This window comes from Metschnikowia bicuspidata, assembly GCF_001664035.1.
Source record: "Metschnikowia bicuspidata var. bicuspidata NRRL YB-4993 chromosome Unknown METBIscaffold_4, whole genome shotgun sequence".
NCBI classification, from domain to species: domain Eukaryota; kingdom Fungi; phylum Ascomycota; class Pichiomycetes; order Serinales; family Metschnikowiaceae; genus Metschnikowia; species Metschnikowia bicuspidata.
The window spans coordinates 744,399-755,836 of NW_017387734.1; the positions used below are offsets into that span (position 1 = coordinate 744,399).

At 51.0% G+C, this 11,438-nt stretch overlaps 4 protein-coding genes across 4 annotated transcripts; 2 read left to right on the plus strand and 2 right to left on the minus strand.

The window, feature by feature from the left end:
* Positions 1-1,018: 1,018 nt before the first annotated feature.
* On the minus strand, positions 1,019-1,947 carry METBIDRAFT_32434 (uncharacterized protein). Its single transcript, XM_018856048.1, has one exon. The coding sequence runs from the start codon at positions 1,918-1,920 to the stop codon at positions 1,471-1,473; it is 450 nt and encodes a 149-aa protein (XP_018710950.1). The 5' UTR covers positions 1,921-1,947; the 3' UTR covers positions 1,019-1,470.
* Positions 1,948-2,403: 456 nt separating this feature from the next.
* On the minus strand, positions 2,404-2,647 carry METBIDRAFT_198678 (uncharacterized protein). Its single transcript, XM_018854905.1, has one exon. It carries the CDS (start codon positions 2,611-2,613, stop codon positions 2,449-2,451), a length of 165 nt encoding a protein of 54 aa, XP_018710951.1. The 5' UTR covers positions 2,614-2,647; the 3' UTR covers positions 2,404-2,448.
* Positions 2,648-3,975: 1,328 nt separating this feature from the next.
* Positions 3,976-7,521, plus strand: METBIDRAFT_43309 (aminophospholipid-translocating P4-type ATPase; the record flags this gene model as incomplete). Its single annotated transcript, XM_018857644.1, has 1 exon — positions 3,976-7,521. One exon carries the CDS (start codon positions 3,976-3,978, stop codon positions 7,519-7,521), a length of 3,546 nt encoding a protein of 1,181 aa, XP_018710952.1.
* A 196-nt stretch (positions 7,522-7,717) lies between these two features.
* GCD2 (translation initiation factor eIF2B subunit delta) lies at positions 7,718-9,247 on the plus strand (the record flags this gene model as incomplete). The annotated part of the gene is made up of 1 exon (XM_018857680.1): positions 7,718-9,247. The coding sequence occupies one exon, from the start codon at positions 7,718-7,720 to the stop codon at positions 9,245-9,247; it is 1,530 nt and encodes a 509-aa protein (XP_018710953.1).
* Positions 9,248-11,438: the final 2,191 nt, after the last annotated feature.

Genomic DNA, 11,438 nt, shown 5'->3' on the forward strand with positions numbered 1-11,438 from the left:
AAAAAAGAAAGAAAGATCTCACCGCCATTCATCCATTCATCACGGATCCTATGTGCCCTTTCATGATAATGAAGTTGGGGCGTCACGATTCAAATGCAGGTTTTGTTTGGAAAGCTGTTATAGCGATGTCTCAATCCACCTCTACAAAATGGTGAGATTGTGCACTTTTTGTGGCCGATCGGCTTTCAAGCTCCAATGCACTTAAGGGAGATGCTCGCTCCTTTAAATACTTCCTTTGACAGTTTAAGAAACCATAAAAGATTTGTTGAAGTCGTTCGCAGGGTTTATTTGCTTAGGGACCAGGAGGCAAAGACAAATGTGCGCCTTTCGGCTTTGTCAAATAGATTATTGTCACGGGCCGGAAACATAAGAATCTCCAAAATAAAGCATTTTCTACGGGACGATGGCATTTAGTTGGTAGACATTGGATATAGTAGAAGGTCTTTTGAGGGGTGTGACATGATCTTTAGGAGATTGTGTGATTTTGTGCTCGCGCCTTCCCACCTATGCCAATGTTGCGATGGATTATAGGTTTCTTCTATATAAATTTTCGTTAGTGGTGGGGTTTGCATCCCTCCAGTGACACCCTATATAATTCCGTGTGTCCTCTCCAGCCATCTGAGTTGAAGCGACAACCACAGGGACGTGTGCTAGGAATTGATGACGTGATACTCGGTTCGTAAATAATGCATACCGAAAGACCTATGCTGTGACCAATGTGAAAAGGTGCAATTTAACATTGCGTGTGTTTCTGAGAGCTGCTTGAATGTACAACGCCCTAGACGGTTGATGACAGACCAAAGCCACATTTCCAGATTCTTACTCTCAACCTATTTGAAGGCGCTTAGTCTAATGATTGATTATTTTGAATGCTTTTATTATCATCAATTCTGGTCTATTAGACAGTTTTTATTGTTGAAATACCAATTTGGAGGGATACAATTTGATGGGCGTGCATATAGACACTTCAGCAACAGCTCAACACGATATATCTTGCAATAAACCTGATGGTATCATCGTAAATTACAAGAAAAAGTGACGAAAATGATGGATGACAACGATACCGAACAAAACATATCAATTGCAAATAACCCTCTTCCAAACTGAATCTACCAGAGGAAACCGTCAAACATGGGCCATTTGCCCTATTTCATACGGATGTCTGGAACTCTTCAAGCTAGTGAACTCACAAGCAAGAAACAGTCATATCAGCATAGACTCTGCTCCACAAAATAAAACATAGAGTAATCATGTCAATCTCCCACAGCTTGATACTTTTGTCTGTGAGCTTCCCATTGCCCTCTTCCCCGTAGCAATAAAGCGAGAGTGGGGCGCCTGTTGGCCTCAAGTTTTGAAATGCATTGTCTGCGTTCTTGGCCTTAATTTTGAGGTCATTGTGTGGGTGAGTTTGAAGTACTGTTATACTGCGCAACCAAATCTACTCATGCGGCGCTTGGGATTATATGTGGTCTACAAAATGCAGCAGATTCCAGAACATTGCGTAAGGCCATGAGAAGCTTTCTGTAATGACTTTGAAGAATATCCGAATATGATGGGTTCACAAGTGGCACTGCCCATGGTATTATGATTGGCATCCGGGTATGCCGCGTCGCACCGGGAGATCTTCCATTGAGCATACCCAGATTCGAGACTGCCCACACATTCACTTGTTTTTGTTGATTTCGTTTTGTTTTTGTGTTGTGATTGTTGTGTTTTTGTTTTGTTGTTTTTGTTTTTGTTTTGGTTTTGGTTGTGTTTTTGTTTTCGTTGTTTGATCTGGTCCTTTTTACCCGAAAGCACAACGACCACGAGGCTGGTGATATTGCCCACGATCAGGTATCCCCACCCTACGGGCGGGCAAATTACTTTTTGATAACATGTAAATAAAAGATATTCTACAACATCAAAATCCTTACTCATTATATAATGTCAATGGAAGATCTGTATAATTGATAGTATACATAACTTTATATATAAATTCAGCTATTAAACTATCAAACATATAAAAATAAGATCAAAGTTTAGAAATGATGATATGTGAACAGATGTTCTATACTAGCTGGTTCAGTTATGAAATGTAATAGAGGTAACTCTCTACGAAGCATTAATAGTGCCCAGTGTAAACTAGAGAGTTACGGTGAAATCAATTGCTACTTCGTACTAACCACTCATCAGCAGCTCGAGATATTAAAAATATCGTATGGGTATTTATTATAGGACAAGCTGTAAGTGGCGAAGCTGCAGGAGATATCCCTCCTCCGGGGGGTATATTGGACTTATTATTGTTTCCGGTGTTATGTCAGTTTTAATTATATATAAATAATCGGCTTTTAATGATTTACGTATTAATTCTATAAATCTTTAATCACCAATTTTATATTAAATGAAGTTTTGGAGAAGAGTTTGACTTTTTAGGATGAACTTCCCATTTGCTTATACCGAATAGGGTTAATTGAATAGTACAAGCAGACAAATCCGAAGCAGGTGAGTTGATTGATTGAAAAGGATTATATGTCTATCCATCAATAAAATTAGAGTCGCTATTAAAGAGATTACTTCTCTAAAATAACGGTAGATCCACCTATTATATGAAAATAAGCTCATAGTATACATGAACGATGAGGTCTCATTTTTAAGACATGAGCAATTATATAAGATGATATTACTTATAACAATAGCATATCCAGGAGATATATATTCGTTGGCCATATAATATCGGGAGATTTATGTATAGATATAAATACTAATGCTTGTCGTCCAGGTATTATCTCTCCCTTACTAATTAATTTAACATTAGATAGGTTGGAAGATAAGTTAAATATATACATAGATATCTTGAACAACCATTAATGATTCCGAGACTGGCCAATAAATCATGCAAGTGCGCGGCCAGGCCCTGTCTGAGATGATGGACTATATGGCTGATTGGAAGAGACTAGGGCAAAACAAGAGGATCTTGTGGCACCCCATTCTGGGAGGCTGGTTGGAAAAGCGGCGTTATGACTCTTCTCCTATGATTTTGCATTCCTTCAATTCTCCAACCCCATTCTCCAGCCCCATTCTCCAGCCTCATTCTCCAGCCCTCTCCCCCACGTCCTTGCACCCGAATCCGCACCCCATTTCGCACCCCATTTCGCACCCATTTCGCACCTCAGTATCCCAACCCATATCTCCCCATATCTCCCCATATCTCCCCATATCTCCCCACTGTCCCAACATGGATCGTCATGCCTCCCCAACATCCCGGCATATATCGCCTCCTTCCTGCCGCCATTCCCGTCTTGCCATCTCCCCCTACTTTTGCCGCCCATTGCGCCGTCATTTTCCCCGGCCTGGCCAGCCGCCCGCCGGCTGTGCCCCACCGCTATTTTTGGCCCCGCGCACGTGACCCTCTGCGAGCGCCAGGGCCAAACGTAGCCTCAGCCTTCCATACTACTATCTTAATCCACCCAGCGTGCCGTGAAACACCCCGCCTCCACCAAAAAAACCCCCCGAAAAGGGCACATTGTCACCAGGCCGCCGCCAACTCCCCGCACGTGCTGCAGCCGCCCGCGTTTCCCCGCCATGTCCCACCACTCGGCGGATCCGTTCGCGGACCACAACAACCTCATAGACTTGGGCTTGAGCCTGTACCCCAGCCAGCAATCCAGCGCCCACACAGACACAAACACGGCCCACGCAGACACAAACACGGCCTACGCGTACACAAACACGTCCCGCGCCCACACACGCGCGGCCGGCGCGTCCATGCCCATGTACGAACCGCCGGCACCGCCCGCCAACCCGTTCGACGACTTCCTCGAGACCTCCGACGAGGAGGAAAACAGCCGGCTTCACGCCGCCAGCGCGGCTGCAGCCGGCGGCCCGCGGCACATGCTCGGCACGCCCCACGCGCCCGCGCCGGCGCCGAAAAAGGGCCTTTTCGCCAGCCTCAAGCTGAACTTGGCCGCCGCCGACGGCGGCTCGTACATGGGCATGGACGCCGGGGCCGCGGGCGGCGAAACGGAGCGCCCAGGCGCGCCGGACTTCGACATCCGGCGCATCGCCGCCAGAATCAGGCATCCGTTCGCCAAGAAAACGGCAGACAGCACCGCGGCGCTGGGGCCCCGCCACATCCACGTGTTGGACGCGGCGGCCAACGCCAGCCGCGGCTTCTACGGCAACCACATCTCCACGACCAAGTACAACGTCGCCACGTTCTTGCCCAAGTTCATGTTCGAGCAGTTCAGCAAGTACGCCAACTTGTTTTTCCTCTTCACGTCGGTCATCCAGCAGGTGCCGGGCGTGTCGCCCACCAACCGCTACACCACCATCGGCACGTTGCTCGTGGTGTTGCTCGTGTCCGGCGTCAAGGAGGTCCTGGAGGACGTCAAGCGCGCCAGCGCCGACCGCGAGCTCAACAACACGCAGGTGCTCGTGCTCGACGCGGAGGCCGGCCGCTTCCGCGTGCAGAAGTGGGTCTCCGTGCGCGTCGGCGACGTGGTGCGCGTGAACAACGAGGAGCCGTTCCCCGCGGACTTGCTCCTCCTCAGCTCGTCCGAGCCCGAGGGCTTGTGCTACATAGAAACGGCCAACTTGGACGGCGAGACCAACCTCAAGATCAAGCAGGCGTTGCCGGAAACGGCGCTGTTGGTGAGCCCGCCGTCCGTGGTGGCCGGCATGGCGCGCTGCGAGCTTCTCTCCGAGCAGCCCAACTCGTCCTTGTACACGTACGAGGGCACGTTGCTCCACTTCCGCGCCTCGGGCAGGCTCGCGCTCTCGCCGCAGCAGCTCTTGTTGCGCGGCGCCACGCTCCGCAACACCCAGTGGGTCCACGGCGTGGTGGTGTTCACGGGCCACGAGACCAAGTTGATGCGCAACGCCACCGCGGCGCCCATCAAGCGCACGGACGTCGAGCGCGTCATCAACTTGCAGACGCTCGCGCTCTTCGGCATCTTGATCTTGCTCTCCGTGGTGTCCAGCGTGGGTAACGTGGTCAAGACGTCCGTGGACGCGGACGACTTGTCCTACTTGTACTTGGAGGGCACCAACTTGGCCAAGCTCTTCTTCCGCGACATCTTGACCTACTGGATCTTGTTCTCCAACTTGGTGCCCATCTCCTTGTTTGTCAGCGTGGAGATCATCAAGTACTACCAGGCCTACATGATCGGCAGCGACTTGGACATGTACCACGCGGACTCCGACACGCCCACGGGCGTGCGCACCTCGTCCTTGGTGGAGGAGCTCGGCCAGATCGACTACATCTTCTCCGACAAGACCGGCACGCTCACGCGCAACGTCATGGAGTTCAAGTGCTGCTCCATCGGCGGCAAGTGCTACGCAGAAGAGATTCCGGAGGACGCGCACGCGCAGGTGGTGGACGGCGTCGAGACGGGCTTCTACAGCTTCGACGACTTGCAGAGGCACTTGGCCGACTTGTCCCTGCAGCAGTCCGCCATCATCAGCGAGTTCTTCTCTTTGTTGAGCACGTGCCACACCGTCATTCCAGAGCTCAACGACGTCTCGGGCGCCATCAAGTACCAGGCCGCGTCTCCGGACGAGGGCGCTTTGGTGCAGGGTGCGGCGGACATGGGCTTCAGGTTCACCATCCGCCGGCCTCGCGGCGTGACCATCGAGACGGGCCCGGCCGCCACCGCCTCCGAGTATGAGCTCTTGAACATCTGTGAGTTCAACTCCACGCGGAAGAGAATGTCTGCCATCTTCAGGTGCCCGGACGGCGTCATCCGCTTGTTCTGCAAGGGCGCCGACACCGTGATCTTGGAGCGTCTCTCCACCGCGGATCCACAGCCTTTTGTCGACGCCACTATCAGACACTTGGAGGAGTTTGCCTCCGAGGGCTTGAGAACTTTGTGCATCGCCTCCAGAATCGTCTCGGAAAAGGAATATGCCTCCTGGGCCCACACATTCCACGAAGCATCCACGTCCTTGGATGACAGAAGCGACAAGCTTGACGCCGCGGCTGAGCTCATCGAGAAAGACTTGTTCCTTCTCGGCGCAACGGCCATCGAAGACAAGCTCCAGGACGGGGTGCCTGAAACCATCCACACGCTCCAAAACGCTGGCATCAAAATCTGGGTTTTGACGGGGGACAGGCAAGAAACGGCAATCAACATCGGAATGTCATGTAAGCTTCTCACGGAGGACATGAATCTCTTGATCATCAATGAAGAGACCAAAGCTGATACCAGAAGAAACTTGGAAGAGAAGTTGGAGGCGATATACGAGCACCGAAACGACGTGGCAGAGTCTGTTCTAGACTCCTCGCTCGCGCTCATCATCGACGGCCATTCCTTGGGTTTCGCTTTGGAACCCGACTTGGAAGACATCTTCATCGACCTTGCCACGAGGGTGCGTGCTGTCATTTGCTGCAGGGTTTCTCCCTTGCAAAAAGCGCTCGTCGTGAAAATGGTCAAAAGGAAGAAGAACAAGTCCTTGCTCTTGGCCATCGGAGATGGTGCAAACGATGTTTCCATGATCCAGGCTGCGCATGTCGGAGTAGGCATCAGCGGTATGGAGGGCATGCAGGCCGCAAGAAGTGCCGACGTCTCCATCGGACAGTTCAAGTACTTGAAAAAGCTATTGTTGGTGCATGGCGCATGGTCGTACCAACGTATCTCCAATGCGATCTTGTACTCCTTCTACAAGAACGTCTGCTTGTACATGACGCAGTTTTGGTTTGTGTTCAACAACGCTTTCTCGGGACAGTCTCTCATCGAGTCGTGGACATTGACGTTCTACAATGTGCTCTTCACGGTGTTTCCGCCGTTTATCATGGGTGTCTTTGACCAGTTCGTTAGCGCACGTCTCCTTGACAAATACCCTCAGTTGTATCAGCTAGGATTGCAAAGAAAGTTTTTCAACGTGACTATCTTCTGGGGCTGGATTGTCAATGGGTTCTTCCACTCAGCGATCATCTACGTCTGCATGATGTCAATTGACAAATACTTCAACTATCTACCAAACGGCGCGGTCGCTGACAATTGGTCGTGGGGAACTATGATCTACACCACGTGCACGCTCACCGCGTTAGGAAAGGCCGCTCTTACAGTGACCATGTGGACGAAGTTCACCGTTCTTGCTATTCCCGGATCGTTCATCTTGTGGTTGGTGTGGTTTCCCGCGTATGCCACCATTGCTCCCCTTATTAACGTGTCCACAGAGTACGAGGGTGTATTGGCTCATACGTACCCGAGCTTGGTGTTCTGGGCTGCTATTTTTGGTGTTTCCATCTTGTGCTTGATAAGAGATTTTGCGTGGAAGTTCTACAAGAGAATCCACAGCCCCGAAAGCTACCACTACGTGCAAGAAATCCAAAAGTACAACATCCAGGACTACAGGCCAAGAATGGAGCAGTTCGAAAAGGCCATCAGGAAAGTTCGGCAGGTGCAGAGAATCAAGAAACAGAGGGGATTTGCTTTCTCGCAAGTGGACGATCAGAATTTGGAGAAGATTGTCAGGTTGTACGACACGACAAAGAAGAGAGGTGCATACGGGGAGTTGAGCGAGAGTCATAGAGACTAAGGAAGAAACCCTACAAACGAACCTCCTAGGGAAGAGAAAAATTACCGACCCAGGAGGAACCATATGGTCCTGGAGTAAGCTTAGACACTGAAATAGTACGCGTACTACTGTTTGACTCCTGCATTCTTGGGCCGCGCACATCCGCACCATCACAGAAATTTTGAACCTCTCAAGAAGATCACTGAAAGAGCGTGCCATGAGCGAGGAAAAAACAGACAAGCCAGAAAAGCAGGTCAAGATCGAGGAGCCGGCTTCTGAGCCCGGAAAGATCTCGAACAAAGAGCTAAAAGAATTGAAAAAAAAGGAAAAGGCCGCCAAGAGAGCCGCCCAGAAGGAAGCGGCGGGCATCACGCCCGAGCAGCAGGAACAAATGGCCCAGCAGAAGATCGAGAAGAAGGCTCTGCAGGTCACAAACACAAACTTGAAGAAGCAGTTGTCTCAGGCCGTTTACAAAGACGACGCCAAGAAAATCCCGGTGCTTTTCAGCCACTTGGAGACGCGGGAGCAGCGGAATGCCTCGTCGCCAACCGTGTCGCACATTGTGCACCCTGCCATTTTGACGTTGAGCTTGAATGTGGCAAGCCACAAAATCGTCGGCTCGACGGCGCGCTTGCGTGAGATGTTGAAGGTGTTCAAAGCAGTGATCCTCGACTACAAAACCCCGGAAAACACCACCTTGACGCGGCACTTGACGGGGCACCTCTCCCACCAAATCGAATACTTGAAAAGCGCACGTCCCTTGTCGTTATCTATGGGTAACGGTATCCGGTGGTTGAAGCAAGAAATCTCGCTCATCTCTATCGACACCAGCGAGCACGACGCCAAGGAAATCTTGTTGCAGAGAATCGACGACTTCATCCGCGAGCGCATCGAGCTTTCGGACCAGCTCATTATCGAAAACTCTTCGCATCACATCACCGACGGCTGTACGGTGTTGACGTTCGGCCACTCGGAGGTCTTGCTCCAGCTCTTCCAGCATTGCGTAGTGGAAGAGGGAAAGTCGTTCAACTTGGTCATCGTGGACCTGCATCCTTTGTTCGAAGGCAAGAAGCTCTTGGAGGGTCTTGTGGACACGAAGATCAAGGCCCAGGAAGACGAGGACCCGCCGACGCCCCACTCACGCCGCACTCTCCCCACCCCTTCGATAACTCAAGAAAAACTCAAAATTACATACGTGTTGATCAACCTGTTATCGTCCACGGTATTGGAGGATGTGGACCTAGCCTTTTTGGGCGCCCATGCGATGCTCTCGAACGGGTACTTGTACTCGCGCGTGGGCACGGCGATGATAGCCATGATGTGCAACCGCAGAAACATCTCTGTGTTGACGTGCTGCGAGTCTATCAAGTTTTCGGACCGTGTGCAGTTGGATTCTGTGACCACAAACGAGTTGGCGGATCCAGACGACCTTCTTACAAACATCGACTCGAAACATCCGCCTCAGAGAAAGTCAATGGCCTTGGAGCAATTCATCAAACTGAAGGAGGAGCTGAAGAAAGATGATGCGCCTGTACGGAAACAGGGCAACAGCGACAAAAAAGATGCGGCTGCCGACGACTCCAAGCTGGAGCCGTTGAAGAACTGGAAGTCCATTGCGCAGCTCAATATCTTGAACATCATGTACGACTTGACTCCGCCGCATTACATCAACAAGGTCGTTACGGAGTTTGGTGCCTTGCCGCCATCGTCGGTTCCAGTGATTTTGAGAGAGTACAAAAATGCGTAGAAAGGGGGTTGCGGGCCACTACAAGACATGGGTATCCGAGACTCGTGAGATTTGCCCCCTGAAGATAGGTGGGGCTGGACGGCGCTGATACGGAAGTTTGGAGATACGTCTCTTGCTTCGGAAATGAGGCTGAGTGCAAAAGAGAGTCGTTGCGCCTTGGGGACACAACTGTTATCGCTCAGATACATCGATATTACCCATGGACCCATGGAAGCATTCACAAGTATGATAATACAGGTACAGCTTCCCGACACTCAATGGACTTCGTGCTGCGAGCTGGATTTGCGCGTAAGCTATTGTTGGGCGTCACTTCTTCAGCTAGATGGCGGCGGCAGGATTGCTCGTTAAAGGTTCGCTTGCCTGTTCCAGTGACATGATCTGTTGATGTCCATACCATACTTGTTCCTCGGACACAGACCTGGAAGATGTGTTTATCGAGGCAAAGCCAGCTTTACGCCAGCTCTCGAACCAGTATATATGGAACAGAAACACTCGGGGTGTTATGCAGACAGGCCTGCACCAGTGGCTCCAGAATGAAACATGCTTAATCAGAACTCTTATTGGATTCGCAGTATACGTATTCTTCACGGGCAAACGAAAACAATGTCGACAGCCGTTGAGTGGTCAATTCCTCCCTTGGAGAAGCACAAACAAATCAGCAGCTGCCGTGTTCGCAAGGCCAAAAAAAGGCCCCGACCATGCACGGCAATGATCTCCAGCATCCATTCTGGACCTGGCCAAAGTAGCCGATCACCAATTGACATCAGCCAACCGCATCTACCTGCTGCGCGGCGTCCAGCATTCTACACATGTTTAAAGAGTCAGAATGTTATTAGTTATTTGAGTACGAACCGGCCAACGACAATGGGCCGCAGCAAACGAAACACCGCTTACAAGCTCAACACAGACAAGATGGTACCAACCAAAGAGATACCAGTGGTGGTGGTCAAAGTGACCAACTCACCCAAGATGTCAGAGACCAAGTCGGAAACGGCTTCCTCAACACCCAGGACGGTTCTGACCTCGTTTTGGATCTCCTCTCTCTTGAGCAAAGAAAGACCGGAGGAAGACAAGAGCGAAGAAGAGTCGACACCCATGGCAGAGGCAATGGCCTCAACGTCCACGACGATCTTGCCGAGCAAGCTCTCAACACTGGAGGCAATCAGGGCAACAGTGCCGGTCAACTCGTCGACAGAGTCTCTCTTCTCAACAGAAGCGACAGGAGAGGCGACAACAAGGGAAGCAAGGCCGAGAGTGATGACGTTAGAGAATTTCATGGTGAGGAGTAGAGTGTTGATGATGGAAAAAAGAGAGAGAGGTGGCGGGGGATGGAGCTGTTTATATAGGCGGATTTGGGCTCCGGGCTCGGTGGAGTAGGTGTGCTTCACGTGTTTACGTTTTGTTTGCTTCAGTCTTGAGCCCGTATCTGGGTCGGGTTTTTTGCATCCACCGGGGCAACGCGCCCGGTGGTATATGCACAGTCTACACGTTTTGCCGTCCGTGTGCAGGATGTCGTATTTAGTCTCGGGCGCAAGCCGGCGTTTAGGATGCAGTTCCAGGCCCCTGCTCGGGCCGCTCCACCAGCTACGAATCCACACCTGGACAGGCGTTTCGGATTTCGTGGTAGGGCTGTGTCTGTTTCTGGCGCACAAAGCAAACAGGCGTCCGTGGGGGACCAAGTCTAGTCACGTGCACGCGCCCCACCTCGGCTGAACCTGCCGTCCTGCACAGAAGCGCGCAAAACGAACAAGCCGGCCATACGTTTTTAGCCGTTGCCGGACTTAGTCTTTTTATTGGCTTTGAAAGCCCTCGTGGTTGCTATTGGCGAAGCTTAGAAGTGGAATTTGGCGCTAGCTATGCAGCTTCTGGTTCGACAGCCTCTTCTGGAATGCCACTCCCTTCCCGGGAAGAGACTGGGATTGGGACCCGAAATATGAGCCGGTTGGCCCGGCAAGAGACGTCACAACATGCATCACGAGATTTTTTTTTGTGTTGTTCTTTCTCTTGATTGACCGCGCCAAACGCCGGCCACCGGGGCTTAAAGCCTCCAGAAATCAACGTTTAGGGCAGACTCGCAAATAAGCTCTAGATATCCTCGTGCATGAGTGTGCATCCTACGCACATCTCCACGGAACGCCGGAATATTTAGACAATTTTAACCAATAGTTATGTGGAGTGAGAGTAGGTCATA

What these genes read in the sequence shown, in the direction of transcription:
- METBIDRAFT_198678 (XM_018854905.1), bottom strand. Translation starts at nt 2,613, where the DNA reads ATGTATACTATGAGCTTATTTTCATATAATAGGTGGATCTACCGTTAT.
- METBIDRAFT_32434 (XM_018856048.1), bottom strand. Translation starts at nt 1,920, where the DNA reads ATGAGTAAGGATTTTGATGTTGTAGAATATCTTTTATTTACATGTTAT.